Consider the following 26839-nt stretch of genomic DNA (forward strand, 5'->3'; position numbering starts at 1 on the left):
CATGTCGACCTTTTGACCATGTCAACCTTTTGACCCTGTCGACCTTTTGACCCTGTCGACCTTTTGACCATGTCAACCTTTTGACCCTGTCGACCTTTTGTACTGTCTACCTTTTTCATGGCAACCTTTTGGCCCTGTCGACCTTTTGACCCTGTCGACCTAATGTCTGTCTAACATATGGTGTCTATCTATTGACTGTCTAACTCAGGCATTCCCAACCGCGGTCCTCAAGGCACACCAACAGTGCAGGTTTTCGTGATATCCAGGCTGCAGCACAGATGGTTAAATCAAAATAACTGAGCTACTAATTAAGTCACCTGTGCTGCAGCCTGGATATCACTAAAACCTGCACTGTTAGTGTGCCTCGAGGACCGTGGTTGGGAATGCCTGGTCTAACTAGACACTGTCTATCTATCAACCGGATACCGGCAATTCTGTGCCCACATTTTTACTGTTTGCACCTTTTAGGGGAAATTTAATAGCCTGCGAGAAGCAGGAAGTGCAAGTTCTTCCATTTTTATTTTTAAAGCAGCAATCATTTACATGGCAAAACCAGGTTAGTTTTACTGTGTAAATGATTGCCGCTTTAAAAAACAAACAAAAAATAGAACAGGAGACCTTGCATAAAGTGTCGCACTTCCTGCTTCTCACAGGCTATTACATTCCCCCCCTTTATCTCCACTCATACTCCTACTGCTTAACAGTCTGCCTTTCATTTACTGCAATACACTGAAAAAATACTAAAGTCTCCAGAGATCTTCAAGCTAGCAAAATGTCTCTGTTTACCAGCTGCTTGAGGCAGAATAGACCATTACCTTCTTATCTACAAGCTTTTTTAATTCATGGAACATTGTCCCACAGATGTTCTTGTGCAATATAATTATTTGTGTTCTACATAGTGTGGCAGGGACAGTATGATTCCACATGAGGTTAATGTGGAACGGCAAGCTTTTGCAGGATTGGCACAGCAGCAACAGTTCTGATGGAATCCAGTTCGGGTTTTAGCTGAGTCTGTGGTAAGCCACAGCTGGGCTAATCACTTCACCTTGTCTGCTGACTTTAAAAATGTGTTTTGTTCAGACGGTCATTGCTCCTGATGCCAGCAAGTGGCCAGGAGATAGCTTGGGGGGTCTGGAGTTACGTTGGGAGCCAGTTGGAATATGTACTGTTTTACTGCTGTTTTAAGAAGTGCCTGTAAACCTGACCTACAAAACCTGTATGTGAAGCTGTATCCCGCCTGAGGTGGAAATAAAGTGTGTTGGATTATACTCCGTCTATGTGATTACAATGTCACAATAGGACATGTTATTTACTTCTAACTCAGGAGATCCTTTCTGTCATATATTTTGGAACCCTATGTGATCAAGTAATTTCTGTTCGATGTATGGTAGCTCTACTTTCTATGATTCTGTATAATATACAGATCATAAATTTTAAACAAAACAGATTTTAAAACAAACAGGTGAGTATAAAGTGGTCCGTAAAATATATTACTAGATGATTTCTGCACCAATGATTAGTCACAGCAAACATTAATTCAAAGAGAGTGAATTGTTAATTGGTGTTGAAATGGCCGTTAGTTTCTTTTCATTCTATCACACATGCTCTGCCAGTAGATAGGTGGAGAACAACAGATGTTAAATAAAATAGCTTATTGCTATTAATGTAAGAATGCGTATACTGACCACGTGAGCCGTCTGCAGTGTGACCTCTTGTTGGCCTGTTCTGTGTAAGTCATTTTATCAGCGGATTCTCCAAAAAAATTTCCATCAAAATGAGATAGAATCAGCACATCAGATACTGTAGGTCCTGGTTTCATATTTATTAGGTCTTAAAGAATACAAAATATAGAAACTAGTTTTAACATACACTAGAGCATACAGAACATAGTACTGTACATACTAAGAAGTATGATGGAATGAATGTGTGACTGTACTGTGTACATTTATTGTTTTATCTATACATTCATTGTTTTATCTATGTCATTATGTCCAGAGCTGGATTAAGGGTGGTATCCTATTAGGTGCGGTGATTTACCGCACGGTAATAACTGGTTTTTTAGCTCGATAACGCTATCAGGCTATCCAATTCCAGCCTGCATTTTACCATGCAGTAAATCACCTGTTATCGGCCGACAACACATGAGATCCATGATAACATCGCGGACCTATGTGTTTCCGTCCGATTACGGGACTCCTGAGGCAGGTTATCGTGGATTATGCTTTGCGTGCCTCAGCATAATCCCCAATAACTGCCAGTTTATTAGGCTAATAGGATATCCCTGGGGAATCCTTTAACTGCAGTAACTCATTGCAGCTAATAGGATACCACCCTAATTGTAGACCAAGGCCACCCTCTCTCTGCTGCCCCACTACAGGCATATACTAAAGTGCAAACATGGCTGCAGTGACGACTGCCGCATTGTACTGATAATCTATATCTGTTTCTTCTGGTGGCTAGTCGCTTCCCCGGGAGCTGCTAGCTATTACATTATGGCAATATAGATTACAGTTTATACTGGCCTTAAGGCTTATTAAACAAGCCCTATCTCCAGTGAAATAGTTGTATTTACAAAGTTGTGTCACTAGAGTTGGTGTCACCCAATGCGGAAGAAGCGCGTGCGTGCATGATGTTTTGGGGGCATGACAATGTGTCATGCCCCGTTCTCATCACACTGGGGGCTTGTTCAGCTCTCCTGGAACTGGGCATCTGGGAGCTTGTTCAGCTCTCCTGGAACTGGGCAGCCTCCAGTCTCTTCTGGAATAGTGAGGCACGTTACTCCCCGTATGATGCCACTGGTTTAGGTCTAGATCCCTAAATTTGACCAATAGTAACAAGGGATTTCTCCAGTAAAAGGAAACACGTTACATTTCTTCTGTGGGAGCACAAAGGTATCTCTGTCGCCATCTCAGGATGATAATATTGAGGGTCAGTACAGAGAAAATGCTTTATTTATATAGCTTTTTTCCCATGTCAAATTTTATTAAAATAATTTACATTTTCCCATTTTTTCTACCAAGTTTATTGTTTTTTTTTTTCTCTAATGCTATTTATTTATTTTTTCGTTGAGACTACAACTGGATGAGCAAATCTGGGCTTCCAGTGCAGCGTACATGTGTTATCTGGAAATACCACATTGCATTAGTGCACCGGAGAAGTGGCCTCTTCTTTCCATTGCAAGCTGAAGTCACCAGTAAGCTGATCATCACTCAGTTGCCCTTGTCATCTTTTCTTGTCAAATTGTGATGACAGGCAGCGGACATTGGGGTCTATTCAGAGGTGGATGCTGTTTTGCAGGAATCGCAGGCAGATGATTTTCGGCCATCTGCACATGCGCCGTGATTGCATTGCACGTACGCAGGCTTTCATTATGCGATCGCATCCCAGAAGGAAGTGATTGACAGGATGCAGGCGGTCAGGATCTGCGTTGTGGCGTTTGGGTGGTGTGGCGCGGGATAGGAAACATGGTGGCAGTGCGCCTGTATACGCAGCTTGGCTACATATACAGGTGTCTACCTCTATATATAGGTTTGTGTGATGCGATCACATCTGAATTTCGAACGCATGGCTGGGTGAAACTACACAAGCTGGGCAGCCTTGCCCTGTGCTGGGCGCCCCCATCATGCAATTTTACCGTAGCAGTTTTTGCTAAAATAGCAAAAACTGCTACAACTTTATGTTGCATTAAAAGTTGTTTTCTATTGCCCACCATGTGTGCCCCAGGCCAGTGTTAGAATACAGCAACATCAGTTGGCAGGGGCTGACTGGGCACGGGGGCAGGGTGCCATCTGCCCCCTGGGCGAGTGCAATTTAGGTGTTCCAGGGCCACATGACTGCAGATTCCCTGAGAAAAACTGGGCCGCTTGTTTGAGTCTGCCCTCCAGGCTGAAAGTTGCCAGCCAGCCCCTGTCCGTTGGCTGAGAAAAAGCATTTCAGTAATAAAGCCAACACAAGCAGGAATGAATCGCAGTGGGTCCAATGAGAACTAGGACAATTACAATTAAGAAATTAAAAGTTACACTAGTTTCTTTGGTGTTTTGTTTTTGTTGTTGTCAGTTTTTAGAAGGGTTATTGGTATGTCACTTATGGGGATAGGGCGGTGACTATTATTGGTCCACCAAAATAGATAGAAAGAAGCAAGAAAGATACTGAGTAAGAGAGAAAAACCCACGCAAAACAAACCACGGGTAAAAACAATTACATTGGGTGCGACTGGGTGAGAACTATAAAGGACTATTAACAATGGCAATATACAACTATTCACAATATTATCTATAAAAACACATGAAAGTCACAACTACAGAGTACTTGTTATTATTACTTACCTGGGTTTTCTGAATCATCCATGTAGTCATCTGGTGTAAAGTCAGCTTCCAACAAAGCTGTTCGAGTAGCACTCCTGACAACTTCCTTAGCTAAATCACGGAACTCAGATAAACGGTTTGCAACCTGAGACATATAACATTAAAACAGTTTTATAAGAAATTGGATTTGAAAAGCTGGACAGAAAAGAGAAGTATTATCTATGTCAAGAGTTAAAGATGGATAGAGAATAGAATACTATAATTTCTGTTCTATTCAAGAGGACAGTCAAGTGAAGACAAGCAAGAAATACGTTCATTAGTGTTTTATGTACCCATCACTAGTGGTATAGCACAATGTGTTATTAGTGTGTCCGGCTCTGTTATGTACAAAGCAAATGCTGAGAAGAAGCAACATTAGGGAGAAAAGTTAAGAAATATAAGGACCTGATTTAGTAAGGATTGCAAGTTCTGCTAAGTAGAACAATCGCAGAACATCGCAGAACAAGGCCGCCCAGCATTCTAACCGCCACCCTCTACCCCTTGACCACGCTGAAATTGCGGTTGCACCACAATTTCAGCGTGATTGCAAAAAGTAAGGAAGCCTCCTGCCGACGTAGCCTGGCTGCAATCGCAGGAGGCCCGTCGCCATATTTTTGATTAGGGCGGCTGCGTGTGATGTCAAATAACCGCCCCGATCACGGCCATGCCACACCCTGTTTGCACCACCACACCTCCGTTGCCCAGTCTCTGCCCCCACAATGCTCCGTCTTGGAAATGTTGGCGCATGTGCAGGACAGCCCCTGTGCATTCGCCCGCGGGGCGATCGTAAAAATTCCGCTATTTGCGATCCAACCTGAATTAGCCCCTAAGTTTCAGATGTCAAAAGGAGACTGACTGTCACCAGAGGCGGATTTAGACCTCATGGGGCCTTAAGCAAGACACCAATTTGGGGCCCCATTTACTTAAACAATCCATAGCACTGTATTATAAGCGATGAGGGAACTGCTAATAGGGGATGGGGGACCTACTACAATCAGTAAGGGGGAGGTGCTGATATATAATGGATGTAATAATAAGTATTAAAGCTTATAATATGCATTAGTACATCTATTAGTGTGACTGCATTGTATATCAGTGTCTCCACCCCCCCCCCACCCCCCCCTCACTGATTGTAGAAGCCTAGCAGGCCCCTCATCCCTTATAATACTCATAATTACACCCTCATAATTACACCACCTATAACGTATCAGTGCCACCCTGACCTCCCCCCCATGTGTCTGTGTCAGGGGACTAGAGGGGGAGTCAAATAGACACGGCTCCACCTGGCCCATACTCAGGTTTATGCCAAGTGACCGCTCCCACATGTTGTACGTGCATGCACTTCTGCTTGCATTCTTTTCTTCCAACTGCTGACTCTGAGAGCACACTACAGCTGAAAGTTTGACAAGAGAGTCAACCGGCCTCCAGGCAACCCCAATAGACCAGCAGCATACTGGGGCAGTGAATGCAGAGGGGTTTGCTGTGACAGCCTCAACAAGTAGTGCCCCTAGACATGTGCCTCAAATAAGGCAGTAATCCTGTTCCTTGGTGGCTTGGCCATAACAAAGGGTGTACAACTGTTGGCTACATGCTAAAGTAGACAGTATTTACCCCGCACAAAAACAACGTAACCCACCCAAATCTAAATCTCTCTGCACATATTACATCTTCCCTACCTGCAGTGCAACATGATTTTGCCAGGTTGTGTGCCTTTTTGCTTTTCTTTTTTGCTGAATCAGGCCCAAAGAGCGCTTTAGCTCATGTAATGCTATCTGGATGGGTAGCGTGGTCTTTCTGAACATGCTTGGTTCTCTTTTACTAGTGACATCAAAGGCCTATTTATACAGCCTGTACAACAGTAACATTTAAGATAAAATGGTGATATTTTCTAACTAGCTACCAAGATAAAATTACCAAAGCACACCAATCCAGATTATTAATGTGTCACCATGACAGTACAGCTTCATCATGCATATTTGATTACCTAATCTTGATTAATAGAAGTAAAATTTCAGAATACCTTAAGCCGGCATTTACTATGCAATTCCTATAATCAATGAATGAGACATTTTTAAATGGTATACTATACCTCTTCCAGCTGTTTAAATTGATTGTCTATGAATTCTTTCAAAGAGTAGGTGTAGCCTTTCTCAATGCGGCACAGGCCCATGTCACTGATTCGAAAACACATTTCTTGTATATTGAGGAGAGCAGGACACAATGACTGGTGGAACAGAAACCGTAATACAGACATGTTAATCATTGTGCTCCTTCTTTGGCCTTAAGGTTGAAATTAATTATTTACTGTATACAATAAGTGAAAAAAGAAAGCAAACTTGACTATATTTTAATACTACTTTAGGTATGGGAATGGAATAAAAGAAATACTATGCAGAATGAATTAACTCTAACAAAGGGGGTCATTCCGAGTTGTTCGCTCGTTGCCGATTTTCGCTATGCTGCGTTTTGTTGCAAACTGCGCATGCGCAAGCACGCAGGACGAATGCGCTTAGTTATTTAACTAAAAGCTTAGCAGATTTGCATTGGATTCTGCGGCGCTTTTCAGTCGCACTGCTGATCGGTGAATGATTGTCAGGAAAGGGGCGTTTCTGGGTGGTAACTCAGCGTTTTCCCGGCGTTTGCAAAAAAACGCAGGCGTGTCAGGGAAAAACGCGGGAGTGTCTGGAGAAACGGGGGAGTGGATGGCCGAACGCAGGGCGTGTTTGTGACGTCAAACCAGGAACTAAACGGACTGAGCTGATCGCAATCTGTGAGTAGGTCCGGAGCTACTCAGAAACTGCAAAGAATTATTTAGTAGCAGTTCTGCTAATCTTTCGTTCGCACTTCTGCTAAGCTAAGATACACTCCCAGAGGGCGGCGGCCTAGCGTGTGCAATGCTGCTAAAAGCAGCTAGCGAGCGAACAACTCGGAATGATGGCCAAAGAGAGGACAAACTCGATATGGACTACATAAATAAAACTGAGGTTTCTTATACACCTATAGTTAGATTAGATACTTAGCCAGTTTTAGATACGTACTGCATTAACAATAAACAGATTCTCCTGCAGGGCCTTGCGACATTCACTGATTTTCTTGGCACGCACATTTTTTCTCCATACAGTGAAAGTTTTCCACTTTCGGAAGAAGGCAAAAGTAGGAATTTGCTTCAGTGCTCTATGGTAAAGATATTCCTGCTTCCAGCGCCCCAGTTCCAGGAATAGAACCTCTCCATTACGTATATGGGTGACTCCTCTGTCACTTATGGTGTAGTAGTCATATTTGTTGATGTTTTTGTGGTTTACAATTCTAAATATAACAACAATTCATACTGAAATATATCTTAAATTGATGAATTTGAGTTATGGCACAAAATGGAAACTTTTCTTACATTTGACTTCAACTTATTAAATATAAAGTTTTTATTTAGTATAAATAACTGATTTTTATATTTTGTATATATTTGTGTCTTTTTGCAGTATTATGTGTCAGTAGTGTTTAATTGTTAAGTTGTGAGAGGGAGAATGTCCTACTGTATATAAGACACACATTGTGTAATTTCATTTATATCTAATTAAGCCACTTGTTTGGATTTCCTTTAATACTTGATAACAAAGGAAACTTTTGAATTGTGTTAGTGGTTCTGGCTTTGTGGTCATATGGAAGGTTTAGAGGTGTAGCTACAGCCCTAAGATGGCAATAATAACGAGATTTATGGTAAGAACTTACCTTTGTTAAATCTCTTTCTGCGAGGTACACTGGGCTCCACAGGGAATAACATCGGGGTGTAGAGTAGGATCTTGATCCGAGGCACCAACAGGCTCAAAGCTTTGACCTTCTTCCCAAGATGCATAGCGCCGCCTCCTCTATAACCCCGCCTCCGTGCACAGGAGCTCAGTTTTTGTTAACCAGTCCAATGCAGTAGCAGGTAAAAGAGACGACAATCGTTAGTAGCCACATACACCACAGTCTCACGACAGGAGAGGGTGTCAGCGGCTAATGCCATACCAACCCAAAGAAGCTAAGTGCGTTAGGGTGGGCACCCTGTGGAGCCCAGTGTACCTCGCAGAAAGAGATTTAACAACGGTAAGTTCTTACCATAAATCTCATTTTCTGCTGCGGGGTACACTGGGCTCCACAGGGAATAACATCGGGGATGTCCGAAAGCAGTTCCTTATGAGAGGGGACGCACTGTACTGGGCACAAGAACCCGGCGTCCAAAGGAAGCATCCTGGGAGGCGGAAGTATCGAAGGCATAGAACTTAATTAACGTGTTCACTAAGGACCACGTAGCCACCTTGCACAATTGTTCAAGGGCCGCCCAAGAAGGTCCAACGGACTGAGTAGAATGGGCCTTAATGGTAGCAGGAGCTGGAAGACCAGCCTGTACATAAGCATGTGCAATCACCATTCTAATCCATCTGGCCAAGTTCTGCTTGTTAGCAGGCCAGCCATGTTTGTGAAAACTAAACAGTACGAAGAGAGAGTCAGAATTCCAAATGGAAGCAGTTCTCTTCACATAGATACGGAGAGCCCGTACCACATCCAAAGACCGCTCTTTGGAAGAGCCTTCAACATAGTTTGAATGACCGCCTCAGAAAAACCTTTTGCTTTCAGTACGGAAGCTTCAAGAGCCACGCCGTCAAAGCCAGTCGGGCCAAATCCTGGTAGACACAAGGGCCCTGATCGAGGAGGTCTGGCCGTTGTGGAAGTAGAAGGGAAACTCTATCTAGAGGCCCTGTAGGTCTGAAAACCAATGCCGTCTGGGCCACGCCGGACCAATTAGAAGTAGTATGCCTCCTTCTTATTTGCACTTCCTTATCACCCTGGGCAGTAAAGACACTGGAGGGAACACATATGGCAGCCAAAAGTTCCATGGGATTGCAAGTGCATCCACGAACGCTGCTTGAGGATCCCTTGTTCTTGCTCTGAAGACCGGAACCTTGTGATTGTGCCGAGATACCATCAGATCCACATCTGGAAGGCCCCACTTGTCCACGAGGAGTTGAAATTCTTCTGGATGGAGGCTCCACTCTCCGGCGTGTACGTCCTGACGACTGAAAAAGTCCACTTACGAGTTGAGGACACCCAGAATGAACACTGCCAATATGGCTGGCAGATGGCGTTCTGCCATTGAAGAATCCTTGATACTTCCCTCATTGCCATGTGTCTTCGAGTGCCGCCTTGATGATTTATGTACGCCACCCTGGTGGCGTTGTTCGACTGTACCTGAACAGGTCTGTTCTGAATTAAATGATGGGCCAGATTCAGAGCATTGAACACCGCCCGCAGTTCCAGAATGTTGACCGGAAGGAGAGACTCCTCCTTGGTCCACCGACCCTGAAGGGAGTGTTACTCCAACACTGCGCCCCAGACTCTGACTGGCATCCGTCATCAGAAGGACCCAGTTGGAGATCCAGAAGGGACGACCCCTGCTCAAACGTCCGTCCTGCAGCCACCAGCTCAGTGACAGACGGACATCCGGAGACAAGGAGATCAAGTGAGACCTGATCCGGTGAGGCAGGCCATCCCATTTGGCAAGAATCAGTTTCTGCAGAGGGTGTGAATGGAATTGAGCATACTCCACCATGTAGAAAGTCGACACCATGAGACCTAGCACTTGCATCGCCGAATGTATCGACACTTGCGGATGAGATAGGAAGCATCGAATCCTGTCCTAAAGCTCTAGGACCTTCTCCTGAGACAAGAACAACCGCTGGTTGTGATTGTCAACAACGCTCCCAGGTGCACTATGCTCTGCGCAGGGTCCAGGGAAGATTTCTTCCAGTTGATGAGCCACCTGTGGGCTTGCAGAAACTGGACAGTCAGATCTAGATGGTGTAGGAGAATTTCTGGGGAATTTGCCAGGATCAATAAGTCGTCCAGAAACGGCAGGATCCTGACCCCTTGACGACAGAGTACAGCCGTCATTACCGCCATAATCTTGGTGAAGACTCGCGGAGCCATGGTCAAACCAAAAGGTAACGCCCAAAATTGGTAATGGAGGTTGCCAACCGCAAACCTCAGGTACTGTTTATGTGACATTGCAATGGGAACATGCAGGTAAGCATCTTGTATGTCCAGGTAGACCATATAATCCCCAGGTTCCAAGGCCAGAACAATAGAGCGAAGAGTTTCCATATGAAACTTGGAGACCCCCACAAATTTGTTCAAGGACTTGAGGTTGAGAATGGGCAGAGAGGACCCATTCGGTTTCGGGACTAGGAACGGGGGTGAATAGTACCCCTTGCCTCTCTGAGCCAGAGACACCTGTACCACCACTCCTGTGTCCAGGAGGGACTGTATTACCAAATGAAGAGTTTTTGCCTTCACCTGATCCGAAGGGCCGTCTGTCAGGCAAGATCGATGAGGGGGACGATTTTTGAAGGATGCAGCGTAACCTCAAGTGACGACATCCCGTATCCAGGCATTGGAAGTGGTCTCCAACCATTCCTGGGTATACCCTAGAAGTCGGCCCCCCACCCTGGGATCCCCCAGAGGGAGGCCCGCCCCGTCATGCGGCAGGCTTGTCAGTCTTGGAAGCAGGCTGACGGGCAGCCCAGGCCCGTCTGGGTTTTGGCTTATTGGGTTTGGAACTGTGAGCCTGTTTCGGGTACGCCTGACCCTTTGCTTTTTCCTGAAGGACGAAAGGAGCGAAAAGAAGTACTCTTACCCTTCGGTACTGAAGGAGCAGTACTAAGTAGACAAGATGTTTTAGCAGAAGCTAAGTCAGCCACTGTCTTGTTGAGGTCTTCTCCGAAAAGGATGTCTCCCTTAAAAGGGAGTACCTCCAGGGTTTTCTTAGAGTCCAGATCCATGGACCAGGACTGCAACCATAGAATTCGGCGAGCCAGTATGGACGTAGTAGAAGCCTTGGCCGCCAGAATACCGGCATCAGAAGCCGCCTCCTTAATGTAATGAGAAGCTGTGACAATATACGATAGACATTGTCTAGCATGATCAGAAGCATTGGAAGACATCTCAGCTTCCAACTCCTGAGCCCATGCTTCAATAGCCTCTGCAGCCCAAGACGCTGCAATGGTGGGCCGATGCGCAGCACCTGCTAGGGTGTAAATCGCCTTTAAACAACCCTCCATGTGCTTATCCGTCGGTTCTTAAAGAGACGTGACGGTAGTTACTGGCAGAGCTGAGGAGACCACCAGCCGCGCCACCTGCGAATCCACTGGCGGGGGTGTTTCCCAATTTTTACTGAACTCCGCAGCGAGGGGATAGCGAGCTAGCATCTTCTTGTGAGGCGTGAATTTCTTTCCTGGATTTTCCCAGGACTCCTGATGTATGTCAACTAAATGGTCAGAGTGAGGTAAAACTTGTTTAACCACTTTCTGACGTTTAAACCTGTCCGGTTTCTTAGGGGCAGTATCAGGCTACGGGTCATCAGTAATTTGAAGAATGAGCCTGATAGCCTCCAGCAAGTTAGAAACATCCACCTGTGAGACAGACTCCCCATCAGAAGAATCTGTGGGGTCAGTATAAACGCCATCCTCATCAGACGAGGTGTCTGGGACAATGGTGGATTGTGAGGAAGTAATGGCCCGCTTGGCGGACCCCTTGGTCTTAGGCGGGCGAGGGTTAGACTTCTGAGTAGTCAGTGATTGGTTCAATTGCTGTAACTGAGCAGACAGTTAATCTGCCCATGGCGGGTTAAACCGCGGGGACGATAAGCGGTTGTACCAGCACAAGAGGTCCCATAGGGGGCATTAGTCTAGTTACCAGCGTATTCAATAGCGTGGAGAAGGTAGCCCAAGGTGGGTCATTTTGAACCCCCGTTGCTACAATCCCACTGGGGGGGTAAAGAACCCCCAGAACCTGAACCCTCAGCTGCTATGTTTTCCTCAAATGTGTCTGCAGCGTCACCACCATGCAATATGAGATCAGCCCCAGCTCCGTTGCCCTTTGTAGCTGACATATCCGAAAGCTCAATGCAGGGCAACCCAGTACAATATCAGCAGCACAATACCTTACAAGAACCCCCTGTGCAGTGTATTAGCACAAACAGGGAATTCAAGAGGTATAGGTGACTGAAATTCACAGAGAAAAATACACAATAAGTATATCCTGTGAACTACCTATATTAAATGATAAACCTGACGCACCTAGCCCCCTCAGGTTATAGAATATAGGGATAGCAATCTGAGTGAGATACACGAAATAGAGGCCACACAGCACCTACATGCACACATATAGTCACACTGTACAATGCAGAAATGATGACATGCAATAAAACTGCACTGGACTAGCAATACAAAGTAATACTCAGTATGGCTATATATTTAGTAGATATATCAATGCACAGTAAAGACTGGATGTATATCACAGGGTACTTGAACTATATAACCCTAACCAAATGCACTGTTTCTTAACTAACACTGTCAACAGACATGTAGAATACTAAAGTGTCTTGTAAAATGCACAGCGCTGACATGCAGGCGGCTTTACAAAGGAGGATTTGCCCAAACAGTCCCAGGAACAGTGCTGCTCTGTGTAATGGCGCCAAAACACTGGTACTATGGGCTGTTAATAAAACGGTTTTTGTGAGGTAAAAAAAACGACCTATGCCCTTGACCGGGTGGTTTAGTGGAGTCCCTGCCCGACCACCTTGTCCATGCCAGCGTGCGCGGCCCGCCTCTCACCGGCCGCGCCGGATCGCGATTTTAGCGGGACCCGCCTAGGGAACCCACTTACCTCCTCCCTGACTGCGGCCATGCGATCCAGGAGAACTTCGGTGGGTGTGTGACTAATGAGAAGCAAACCGGAGCCTCCACTGTAAGTACCCGGCAACCAGGGCGCGGGAGTATACAGCACCGCTGTGGGAGGTGATGGAGCTGCAGCAGGAGATGTCAGACTGACATCTAATACTCACAGAGTCACTGCTGCAGCGCTTGAAGTCTTCATTTTTCACTTAGATAAGCTCTTCTCAGGGCTGCTGGAACAGCCCCCCTGTTGTATGCCTGCTTAATGCATGGCACCAACTATAAAACTGAGCTCCTGTGCACGGAGGCGGAGTTATAGAGGAGGCGGCTCTATGCATCTTGGGAAGAAGGTCAAAGCTTTGAGCCTGTTGGTGCCTCGGATCAAGATCCTACTCTACACCCCGATGTTATTCCCTGTGGAGCCCAGTGTACCCGGCAGCAGAAAACTTAGATATCAGCAAATTGGCGGCACTAGCACACAAAAAGTAAGAGATCAATTCTTAAAGGGTCCTGAGATATTTTTCATAGTGAATCTGACAATGAAGAAACATAACTTAGCAATCACACAGTTGGCACTGACGTGCAATCTATGACACATTTAGTTCTCAGCCTCAGACTAATCTGAAATTTGGGCAATGTGAGTTTGTCACATGTGCTCTGATGATGTCATGGAGAGTGCATATAAATGTGTTGGATCCAAGTGAGCCTATACTTGAGTGCTCAATGACAACACATCTTTCCCTTTTAGATTATGATTAACAGCCTGATGGAATGGCGACAACAAGTTACATGTAATTACATGTCTGCCTTCATTGGAGAGAAAAAACTCCCCTTCCAGAGCTTGCATTAACAAAATCTCCAAGCTCCATATTAAGGTCAAAGTCAAACCCAACAATAAAATGTTCTCCACCTCAAAACAATACTTAAAACTACAGTTCATGGAGTGCATTCATAGTAATCTAGAACAAGCATTTGGACTACATAAACTGTATTTAATATATATGTACATACATATATTATTAAGTCTCAGCTAACATTATCGCTGTCCAGATAAATTAATAAGCAGGTACAGTAGCTATAATGGGTTATACAAATAATATAATATAAAGGTAACATTCCCTTCCAGTAATATTCTAGTGGACTGGCTGGAGGAGACTGATAACGTCTTCCTAACTGAACAAAATAGTTTAGTCTGATTACAAGTGGGGCACTACTATAGCAATAGCACTGAAGGTTGCAGTACAGGGCAGTGCCCAACTAATTAGGCTAATCATTTTGAAATGAATGGTTTAAGTGCATACCTTAGGTTATATGGGTCATATTCAACTGAAGACTTGGAAACAGCAGGAGTCATGTAAAGGAAGCCTACATTTTTGTTTTCCAGTATTATGTTGATGATTTGCAGAGGATCTTTAATATTAGCCTTGATGACGTCTTCCGCAGTCTCAAAAACAAAAGATTGAGGAGAAGGAAGGTGTATATTCAGACTAGACCTTGAAAGAGATGTCCTTAGCTGTTTGGGTGGTGTAGGAGACATAGTACCAGAGCCCAGCCGTAACTAAAATGTGATATAAACAGAAATATTTCTGGATGAACATATGTTGCAGGAAATGTGTACATTCATTATGCAGACACCAGAATGTCAATGTTTGTTGCTGCAACAGAAAGTGATAGCCAAATACAATATTGAAGAAATATCAACATTGCAACCGTTTAGCACTATCCCACCTGTTTTTCTTTCAAGCCATCTGGCAGGTCAGGAAGTCTTGCAGATGATGAGATGGCTCGTAGTCTCTTCTCTGCAGAAACTGGGCGCAAAGGCACGCCTCGACTTATAAGATCTTCCCTGTTCTTCTGATATATGTATTCAGGGTGATGGTGATCCTGATATACTTTCAATACAGGCTTTAATGGAACAATAAGATATAATTTAATTGTTTTCATTTTTTTCTGCAAAAGCCATATTATTTCAATAATTGTGATCATTCCTTTAAAACTTAACATAAACACAAAACTAAAATGCTTATTTCAGACAATTTCAAAGTCATTAAAATGCTTAATATTATAAAATAACATGTTTGGTTTCACATAGTAGTAGCTTGCACATTTTGGCACGGGTATAGTATGGTTTGCCGGCGGTCGGGGTCCCGGCGACCAGCATACCGGCGCCGGAATCCCAGCCGCCGGCATACCGACAGCTGGGCGAGCGCAAATGAGCCCCTTGCGGGCTCGCTGCGCTCGTCACGCTATCTATTCTTCCTCCAGGCTGGTCGTGGACCCCCAAGAGGGAGAACAGATGTCGGTATGCCGGCAGTCAGGATTCTGGCACTGGTATGGTGGTCGCCGGGAGCCCGGCCGCCGGCAACCTGAAGACCACCCGTTTGGCACAGAGGTGATAACACTCTAATCTCAAAGCAGGCAAACACCCTAGGACAGCAGTGGGTGCAGAGTAGCGTCTAGTTACCCATTGTGGAGAGGACCTTTCCCATAACTCCCTGGGTCCATGTCACCAATTATTTGGAATAGTAACCTGTGGCGAGCGAAGTGAGCTTGCGAGGGTACAATAGTGCATAGATTAAACTAAATAACCTAAAACAAACTGAGAATAGATATAAAAAAAATAACGTGTTGTAAGGGCCGAAGTTCAATTCTGCCCTTTCATGCTGCCACTGCCTGGTCCTTTCCACGAGGGAACTATAGACACAACCGTGAGTGCAGGCTATCAATGCTTTGCGGTGGTCACAATACAGGAAATATGGAAACTGCTTTAATGTAATGCAATGAAAATACTTCTGGTCCATGTTTCCCAATTACTATTTCGTTAGTTAGTTAGTTAGTTAGTTAGTTAGTTAGTTAGTCAATTAGTGATTTTCTCAGAACTTTGTAAACAATTAATGTATTAACTATATTATAAGATATGTTATATCCATTTTTCTAATCTATTACCTATAAATGTAAGACTGTTCATGTGCAAGAAGACGAAAACATCTCTCCTTCAAACCAGGCTTGACTGCCTTGAGGAAAAATGACCTATGCTTCCTGTATTCTTTGGAGCCAGAGATAAGATACATGGGTCTTGATACTGTTGTGCCCTGCAGTATACCCATGCCTCTATTAAGCTATAAGAAGCGGACAGAGCTCTGCACCCTGGGATCTGTTACTACTGGCCTTGGGGTATCAGTGCTTTGGACATGAGCTTGAAGATGAAAGAAGTCTGATACCAGGTAGGCACCAATGGGAGTTATGTGGCCACGATGCCACAATACTTAGAATGGTCCTTCTACAGCCTTATGTAGCTGTGTCACCTTTGAGCTGCCATGCTTTGAAGCTAAATGGATATTGGAAATGTTGGGTTTGTTGCTCTGTCTACTGCTGTACTTATCCATATAAAGACAAAGTCCACAAATGCTGCCTTTGGAGCCGTGATAATGATGACTTCTTATTTTGACCTTAATACCAGAGGGGGTTATGCAGAAGAAATAACATGGCACGGCATTGTAGCCTGGGAGAAATGCCTTCAATGATCTAAGTAACTGAAAACAATGGAAAAATGTGATGTGCCAAAATGGGATCAGATGATACACTGTACAAGTGTACATTGTGGTTTACTAAAAAGAAACATGATTTTAATTAGTACTAAATAATCATTTATGTTAAGCTCCGATGTGAATACTTATGTCTTTAGAATGATTATGGTGAAATGTCATGGCTAATGTTTGGGCTACTTCTAAAAGAATAAGCCCCTTTGCTGGTTCTAATTAAAGTAACTGTAACAGGCTATATAAGTATACACAGTAACTGCTGTATAAATTTAATAAGGATTAATCATATCTAACATTAGATAATGTAATATGGGGAACTATTCGAAACTGACCATATTTCACAAAAATGTTTGTCTATTATAAGCTAATATGAATAGAAAAAAAATGTATAGATGTTTAAAAATTGACTAACTTACCAGGGGCTCCAATTTGATAGCATGCTGTCTCTTTTTTGTGTTTGCCCGTGCCCTTGTATCATGGGTAAATACCAGGGCTTCTGGGTTCGGCAGCATTTGTTTTGGAGCCAATGAGATTATTCTATCCTTCAATTTGCTCAAATCACGACTCTGTTCCCCGTCTATTGGTTCACTAGTTAGCACCCCATTTCTGTGTGACAGAGGCGAGATGCGTACAGATCCTGGTGAAACGTTGGTTGACATTGTGATCTGAAATAGAAATATAGAGCAGGACAAATTTTCAAATATAAGGTGATCAACAGGGAATAATTAAGGCTTCAACTGCATGGAACCAGTGGTGTCAAGCAGAGAAGGTACTCTTTACATGTGCTTTATGGAATGGCCCAGGTACGCAGACCACCCCTCCCCCCTCCCCAGTACAGAGACACATCGAGCAGGGTGAGAGAAGAGAGTGATGCACTCTCCTCTATTCCTGCATTATGGGCAACTTCTTAATTGGTCCTTGGTTGATGCATTAACCTCTTAATGCTGGTGGTGGTCACCGATCTAATAAACCAGGCATTCCCAACCTCAGTCCTCAAAGCATACTAATGGGCCCTACACATTTAAAGATCCGCTGCCGAGCTGCCCGACGGCGGATACGGCCAAAGGGCGACCGGCGGCAGGGGGGCAGTGAAGTTTCTTCACTCCCCCGTCACCCGGCTCCATTGAAGTGCAGGCAAATATGGACGAGATCGTCAATATTGGCCTGCATGCACAGCCGACGGGGCACCAGCGATGAACGAGCGCGGGGCCGCGCATTGTTCATCGCTGGTGACTCCACACTCAAAGATATGAACGTTATCTCGTTCAATACTGAACGAGATCGTTCATATCTTTGAGGATTATCGGCCAGTGTGTAGGGCCTATTACAGTGCAGGTTTTAGTGATATCCAGGTTTCAGAACAGATGGTTAAATCAAAATAACTAAAGTACTAATTAAGTCATCTGCTGCCCCTACACTTCTTTATTTACACCTGCTTGTCTGGCATCAGTGTCATGCCTGGTGTAGAAGGCTGGGAGCAGCACGGGAGCTTGTCCCCTCCTTTCTCCTCTACTTCCCTCTTACACAGTTACTCATGCAAGAAGATCCACCTACCACGCTGTACAGGTAAGAGAAGTTTATGGCTTCTTGGTGTGGGTGATTGGGTTAACTCCTGATTTGGAGGGGTGAATTGGTTAATCGGTGCCGACATGGCTGGTAAATGATTAATAGGTTCTTGGAAAGGAATTGGTTAATGAGTGGGGTAAGTTAATAGTGCTGAGAGGGGAGTTAATGGGTGCTGGGGGTGAATAGATTAATGGGTGTTGGGTGTAGAGGAGGTAAATAGGTGCTGGCAGCATGGATGAATATTTTAACGGGTGCTATGAGGGTGAACTGATGAATAGATTCTTGGAGAGGAATGGGTTAATGGGTGCTGGATGATTGATCAATGCATTATTCAGGGAAATTGGTTAATGAGGGCTGGGGTCAGAATAAACGGATTAAGTAATTCCTAAGTGGGAATGGTTTAATGAGTGCTGCATTTGGGGATGTTACTGGGTGCTGAGTGAGGGTTTATAGGGTAAATGGGTGGAGGTGAATGGGCATTTCATGTGCTCTGGTTTAGCAACAGTGTGCAGTACAGTGTGCAGTACATTTACGGAGAGGATGTGTGATGTGCTTATGAAAATTATTTCCCCCATTGTCAAAGACTTTGGTAAATATGTAAGTGTGGTTTTATATATATATGATTCGTAAGAGTATATTGAGGACAGTTCTAGAAGCTGAATAGCATGAATCTATTTTAGAAAGGGGAAAAGAGGGGCAGAAGCTCTACTATTGTTCAGTGATTTTTAAAAAAAAATTATAGCACAATTTATGAAATCGGCACTTATTACATCTGATCATTTTCATACAGAACATTGAAGAAAACGGTACGGTGGTCTGCAGCAAAAAATTATGTGTTTTGATAATTGTCCTGTGATTTCGCCTATGGGGTATATGCAATTAGCGGCGAATCGCGGCAAATTATCGCCGTTTTTTAATTCGACACAATTCGACAGGTGAATTCCGGCAGGTGGCTTCCGGAATTCACCATATTCAATGAAAAACGGATTCGACAGTCCCGCGGGCGAAAAACGGACGATTTGCCGGATTTTGCCGCGATTTAAAAAAACGGGAAAAAACCCGGAAAAAAATGGCGTGGGGTCCCCCCTCCAAAGCATAACCAGCCTCGGGCTCTTCGAGCTGGTCCTGGTTTTAAAAATGCGGGGGGAAAATTGACAGGGGATCCCCCGTATTTTTAAAACCAGCACCGGGCTCTGCGCCTGGTGCTGGTGCAAAAAATACGGGGGACAAAAAGAGTAGGGGTCCCCCGTATTTTTTACACCAGCATCGGGCTCCACTAGCTGGACAGATAATGCCACAGCCGGGGGTCACTTTTGATAGTGTATGAGCTTCCTTTAAATGGCAAATATATATTGATTCAAGCTTTTTCACATTTAACAAAGATATTTACTGTTAATCACAAAATGAGTTGATATGTCCTTAAGAAAAATGTGCAGAGCTGGTCAGAATATTGTATTTGCTGAATAATCTTGTTTTAAGGCATGACTTGTACAAGACAAATGCAACATTAAATGTATTGGAAATGTATCCAAGACGGACAAAGCAACACCAGATATATCCAAGGCTAATTGACAAGAATAAAGAAAGAAATCTTTTGAGTTTATGTCCGAAAGACTGATAAACGAAATAATAACCATTTTCAAGGCTGTCCTAGTTGCCACTTCTAACATTGTATGACAATCGATGTATTCAAGACATACATGGTGTATTCTGATTGGCTAAAATGTATTGGCAAGCATAAACCCTTTGTGTTCAAGCTATAAATAATAAAGCCATGACGGCCCTCAAGCGGGTCACTTATGATTTGCTTCGATTACGCATAAATTTGTGTCATCTTATCATTCATTGACCTCCAACCGGTTGCTAAAGGAGAACAGCATTCTGACTGATGACTGAAGAGAGTTCATAATCCGACCTGAATAGATTTATTACCCTATCATTTTGGGGGATCTCGTCCGGGATATTCCAGCATCTCCTCCACTGGCAATAAATCCTCTGATCTTTCAGGAACCGCTGATAACAAAAAAAACCGGTAAGTGAGATTTATTGTGTAGATTTCTACCTGCTCACTTGAACTCAGCGCTTCCTGTGTAAATCAAGGGGAAGTCCAGTCGAGAAGGTCAGAGAATATCTTAAAGAGCCCAGCGTCAGTCAGAAGAAATTTTTTTTTTTAAGGTACCATACATGTATGTTATATAGTTGAATTATGTTATATTGTTGGATTGTGGGTAAATAATTTCAGATAATTTGTCACAAGTGCACAGGGGTAATTAATCAAGTATGCAGAAAACCTTAAATTGTGCAAATACTGATGTGTGTTTGTTGAGAAAATAGAGCCGTTTTATAAAAGTGGCGCATGGCCAAGATATGTTCTAATGCTGATAACCAGTTTGAATTGATAAATAACCAAAGAGGTATATGCAAATCTTGTACCTGTGTTGTTGTGTTAAGAAAATACGAAGGGTCTGTAGCACCAAGATTGCTGGCAATTACAAGCACTGAAGTCTCATTTGGTTATGTGGAAAATGATGATGAATTTTATTGTACAAAAGGGTGTCATTTTAAAAAGAGAATTGTTGGAACATTACATTAAGAATGATTGATTTAACATCATAACCTATTGGCCTAGGAACCACATAATTCCAGGTCTAAGACCCATGTGCCGTGCAGTCTCAAACAGCTGCCGTGCACGCAGATAACCGATATAGGATTTACTGTCATCTTTGTTTTTGTATCCTTGCACTGTTATATGTACTCTGTCAATATGCTTTTGAAAAGGTGGGGGGGAGTCGGGTTGTCTGCTGAATAATGAAACTAGATTCTCCTACACACACTGATAGGTATTTCTCACATCCAAGCATTCCCGGTGTTAGCTGTTACTTTCTGAAGAGAAACAAGCATTAAACTACAACAGGGATACTGATACAAGCAGGAGTCCATATAGGCAGGGGGATAGACCCTTGGAGTAACTTAACAATAATATTAGGGACGCATCTCAGTGATCCAGAAGAAATAATCTATTATGCAGGTCTCACTTGGGGAGCAGTCTCCACCAACACAGGCAACACTACAACCCCAGTCATTTGTCCACAGACGGATTGAAGAAGCTCTTTTAGAGATTCTTTAACAGGAGATTTTAATTCCCTCATAAGGAGTTATTAAAATACCACATCAGGATGGGTTCAAACCCGTGGATATTGTTAATAACAGGGAGGGTAATGAATCTCTGAAAGGAATTTCAAAGGAGCAGGCTTCCCGTCAGGGGGGGACACTTGACCTAGATAGAGATTCTTTAAAAGGAGATTTTAAGTCCCTCAAAAGGAGTTATTAAAATACCACATCAGGAGGGGTTCCGCGCACGTTCACCCAGGCATGGGAGCGCGGTCTGTAAAGATGTCAGGGCCCGACAAACCCGTGGATATTGTTAATAACAGGGAGGGTAATAAATTTCTGAAAGGAATCATAATAGTAGAGATCAAGCATCCATCTGGATCACTGAAGCACAAGAAAGAGAAAAATGAAACAATAAGAAAAGCCAAAGAAAAGAATGCCATACCGAAGGTAACAGTTCACGTTGTCCAGGAACAAAGCAAGTGGAAAATCAGAAACCCAACGCAAGGGGCCACAGGAAGGAACTCAAAAGAAGGAACCAAGCAAGATGAAAGAAAGTGTTATTTCTGCAAGAAAAAAGGACATTTCAAGAAGAATTGCAGAAAATACAAGAAATGGTGTGAAAACCAGCAAGAAAAAACCTAAAGCATAACTGAGACCTAGTCCAGCAACAGCACCTCCACACTATACCCCACCCCTATACCCAGACATGCATGCACACCAAGGTACCCCTAGTATGAACAGAATGCAATTACCTACAAGCTCACTAAAAGTGAAATTAAAAAGATACGAGCAAGGAAAAGAGTGACGAATAATCAGCCCTATCTTAGAAGGATCTGTGGTTGAAAATCCGAATGATTTACCTGAGCTATGTGTACAGAGTATGCCCCAGTGTCCTGATACTTCATCACAAGAAACCCCAACAAGGTTAAAGCAAAGAAATTTTCTACCTAATGCTTCCCTCATGTTTAAACGAGTGGTAGACACCTGCAATCAAGCTGAGTCCAGTAAACAATTGTCCACAATCAGGGACTATAGGCAGCAGGGTGCAATTCAGCAGAGAGGAGAAACAAGGGATCAAGACACAGCCTCTACAGCTTTTAATGCCCAGGTGCATAATGTACAGAATAAACTGACATATTTTCCAGAAAGATTGTGTCCGGTATGTCAGTTTTGCGTTCCAGAAGGATATGAACATTGCCCAAATTGTGGAAACTGGATTTCACACCATGAACCACCATGCCAAGATATCTATGCGACTAGAAATACGGAAAGACGGTCATCATTGCCTGTTTCTCTGTATCCAGCACAAGTACAGAAAATACGCAACCCAGATAATGCAGCCAGGACGAACGAACCATACATTGTACAGAGCCAACACCACAAACCATGGTATGGCAATGACCTCGCAAATATAGTTGCAGAGTCCCCAGATCCTAGATGATTGCCCAGCCATAACGGACGTTCTGACAGAGAAAAATAGAACAACGTTTGAAAGTGGAAAGACGTACATGACAAGACTTAAGAGATGGTGTCATGCACAGACACTCAGGGCACCAGCAGCCCCAGACTTGAAACAGGAAAAGACTGAGTCCATCAGAACTTACTATGATAAAGTCACTATACGACACACAAGATGATAGAATATGAAGGTGTGCAACTCCTGTGTCGACAACAGTGTACTCAGTCACCACTGGCAGTTCGATAAAAGTGACTTTACCCACAGGAGACCCAAGGGTTTCAAGAGCTGTTTTTATGCACAACCAGATTCCTCTACGTTTACTTACAGATCAAGCCATTGCAACGACTGGATTGGGAGGTTAAGCCCTACCCTTGCAAGAAAGCAAAGATGTAACCTGAAATACAAGCTGCTATACAAGACCAACTCTCACAGGAAAAGTAAGACAAAGAGGAACAACAACTCCCAGCATAAACATCATTATGTTAAACATTAGCCTGGGTGGACTTGGACTAAGAAAATGACATGCCAGCAGCAGTGAGAAAGAATATGCAAGTTAAGAAGGACAAAGAAAGACATCTGACAAGTGGTCAGTACTACCTGGCAAGATTACAGAGATAATGCCATGATTTAAAGCAACAGAAGCTCCGGGATTTAAAGCAAATAATAAGGAACAAGACAGAAAAAAAAAAAAGTTCCAGAAAACAAATGAATGATGCTTCTTCTGCCAATATGAAGTACAAGCTTCTTCAGGTACTCCCCAGTGAACATAATGTCTCCAGAAGAAACAGCAGAAGGTATGATTACAGTCACCTTGCCCACTGGAGAAATACGTCTGTGCCTAATGAATACTGGAGCCAGCACACGCAGAAGACAGCAGAGGGAGATACCACAAGAACTGATGATATCAGAAATTCTTAAAGGGACAGGAGATGAGAGAAATGCAGTCACCAATACCAGCCCAATTCTTGACCTTGGAGTACATGTACAGTGACTTTGCTGAAGCACAATGTACTAAAGCTTATCTAAGGAGAATACAGTACACACCAGCAGAAGTTTAACTTTCCAGCAACTTATCAAAGGAAAGAACAAAAAAGCCATTTAGAAGCAAGTTAAAACAGAAGTTCAGTATTGGCTCATTCCCGCAGTACCAGTTGTAGAAGAAAGGAAGCAATACTACTGAACCAGAATAGCCCTGTGGAGGGGCTATATCACCAAGTGATATATCCACAAAACACACAGCTAAATACAGGATATGAATGAACTGCTGATTGCCACCACTACTAAAAGAAGCACCAAGAAGGGGCAGTGTCCTTAGTGAAGTTTCTGGAAGAACAAGACTGCAGAGCCTCAGAAGGAGAAATTGCAGCTAGTCAAGCAAGAGTTAATCTTCCTAGGACACTCAAGGTACCAGACATCTAACAAAAGTGAAAAGGAAAAGATTCAGACTGCAAGCTAAGATGCCAACTAGTGTCAAGCAAGTCAGATGATCATTCCTGGGCCTAGTAGGACACTACAGAACACGGATACCTCTAGCACCAGTCTACATGCAAGTATTGTATGACAACACTGAAAGGGAGGAGGGTCCGCATCCTACATACAGCAACAGATGAATTAAGCTATTGAATAGTTGGAAACAGCAGTTGCCTCATCTCAAGCCCTAGAACTACCTGACTATTAAAGAAGGAGGCCATACATAGAAGTCCTTATGCAAAATCATGGACTGAGGTGAAGACCAGTGGCCTACAACTTAAGCAAACTTGACAGCGGTAATCAAAGAGCACCTACCGGCATCAGAGCAGTGATAGCAGCAACAGCCCTAGAAGAGTATAAGAGCACAGACACAGTGATGAATCAGAAGTCCTAGAAGAGGACAAGAGCACAGGCATAGTGCTGAATCATGAACTTATCATCCAGGGTCCACATGCAGGTACAGAGAAGCTTCAACAAGCAAGAACCAAACACCTGTCAGTGGCAAGGCTGACCATGTATGAAGTAGCACTGCCAAAATGCGACAAGTAACCATCAGAAGATGTATTATCCTCAACGCAGCAACCCTTTTCCAACATTAATCAATAAAGGTGTTGAATCTCAAGATTCAAAAGGAGGGACAATTACCCCAAGGCAGGAGCCACTAGTCTATCAGATTTCTCAGAGGCAATGGCATTAATCCTGCAGAAATGGAGACCACACTTTACAGACACCCAGTTAGTTCAATATGTCGATGATATGCTTATTGCTGCACAGACAGAAGAGAAGTGCAAAAAGGAAACAGTATCACTACTCATCTTTTTGGCAGAAGAAGATTGCAGAGTGTCAAAAGACAAGCTTCAGCTAGTACAGAAAAAAGTTGTCTTCTTAGGACACTGCATATCTCAAGGAACAAGGCATCTTACTGATGAAAGAACAAAGGCAATAACTCAAGCAAAAACCCCAAGAACATTAAATGAAATCAGAGCTTTTCTGGGCCTTATTGGTTATTGCAGAGAATGGATTCCCTCGGCCTCATTACTGATGCAGCCCCTATATGAATTAATAAAAAAGGAGGCGTCAGCAGAAAACAGGGACACCATTGAAGAAGCAGTAAGACAACTAAAGCAAGCCATAATCACAGCCCCAGCATTGGGATTGCCTGATTACAAAAAAGCCTTTTAACCTATTCTGCCATGAAAACAGAGGGCATTCTTTAGGGGTGCTCACCCAGAAATACGGACCAAAACAAAGACCAGTGGCATACTATTCAGCCCAGCTGGATCCGATTATCTGAGGAGCACCATCCTGTGTCCGAGCAGTGGCAGCAGCAGCAATAATGAAGGAAAAGGTGACAAACATCATTGTGTTTGATCATCCACTGTGTATACAAGTACCGCATGCTGTAACAGAAAAGCATCTTTCTGCAGCCAGACTTACCAAATATGAAGTGATTGCCTAGCCCTCATGGAATTAGAGACTTTACCTCTCCCTAATGTCCAAGATACACCATTGGACAATCCAGACATGAACCTGTTCGTCGATGGATCAAGATATTATGATAATGGATCCCCAAAGACAGGATATGCAGTAACAACTGAAACTGAAGTCATAGACTCTGGAGCATTGCTACCAAGCATGTCAGCACAAGAAGCAGAACTCATAGCAATGACCAAAGCCTGCATACATGCTGAAAACATGACAGCTAACATCTAGTCCCAGGATTACGCTGTTATATGGAAAAGTAGGGACTTCAAAAGTGCAAACGGAAAACCCATCAAACATGCCAGTTTGATTATGGAACTCTTCAGAGCATTGGAACTACCTAAAAGAATTGGAATAATCAAGGTACAAGCACATACTAAGAGCCAAACCATGGAAGCTAAAGGAAATGCATTTGCAGATGCAGAAGCCAAGAGAATTGCCTTACAATCAAAAGAACCTGAGCAAGTCTTTGTAGCTCAAGATGTGAAGCAAATGCCCAGTGAACAGGAGCTGATCAAAATTCAACAACAAGCATCACAAGGAGAAAAAAGAAAAATGGACACGACTGGGGGCAGAAGAAGATGAACATGGACTTTGGAAGTCAAGAGAATTGAAGTACTGTCTACCAGCAGCTCTATTTCCACCTATGTTACAAGTAGCTCATGGACAAGTACACCATTCAAAGGAAGCCATGGTGAATAGAGTACAAGAGCATTGGATAGCTCCAGGCTTCAATAAAGCTGCAACAAACTTTGTAGCAGGATGCTGGATCTGTGGAATCAGCAATCCAGGAAAAAGAACCCAGACACCTCTAGGAACTATACCCAAAGCCTCTTACCCGTTTGAAAGACTACAAATTGACTATATACAGTGGCGACGAAGCAGTCCATATGAATATGTACTAGTAGCAACGGACATGTTTAGTCACTGGGCCGAAGCCTGGCCAGTAAGCAAAGCCACAGCAAAAACCACTGCAAAGAAACTGATAGCAGAAGTAGTATGTAGATTTGGGATACCTGAGGTTATAGAATCAGATAGAGGTACACATTTCACGGGAGAAGTCATGCAGCATATAATGAAAGATTTGGGGGTACAGCAGGCCTTCCATGTGCCTTACCAGCCCCAGGCGAGTGGGAGGGGGGGACATCTGAACTT

General features: G+C 43.6%; 1 protein-coding gene across 1 annotated transcript in view; it reads right to left on the reverse strand.

The window, feature by feature from the left end:
- Positions 1–26839, reverse strand: part of DNAH6 (dynein axonemal heavy chain 6) — a 679574-nt gene that overhangs the window by 593687 nt on the left and 59048 nt on the right. The window contains exons 2-8 of the mRNA XM_063919567.1: positions 17010–17258; positions 14780–14956; positions 14353–14609; positions 7382–7649; positions 6433–6567; positions 4326–4449; positions 1686–1830 (exon numbers count right to left, since the gene is read on the reverse strand). Of these exons, the coding sequence (XP_063775637.1) occupies positions 1686–1830; positions 4326–4449; positions 6433–6567; positions 7382–7649; positions 14353–14609; positions 14780–14956; positions 17010–17252 (1349 nt within the window). The 5' untranslated portion in view covers positions 17253–17258. The remainder of the gene's footprint in view (positions 1–1685; positions 1831–4325; positions 4450–6432; positions 6568–7381; positions 7650–14352; positions 14610–14779; positions 14957–17009; positions 17259–26839) is intronic.

The sequence above is a fragment of the Pseudophryne corroboree genome, chromosome 1 (genome assembly GCF_028390025.1).
Source record: "Pseudophryne corroboree isolate aPseCor3 chromosome 1, aPseCor3.hap2, whole genome shotgun sequence".
Classification (NCBI taxonomy): Eukaryota; Metazoa; Chordata; class Amphibia; order Anura; family Myobatrachidae; genus Pseudophryne; species Pseudophryne corroboree.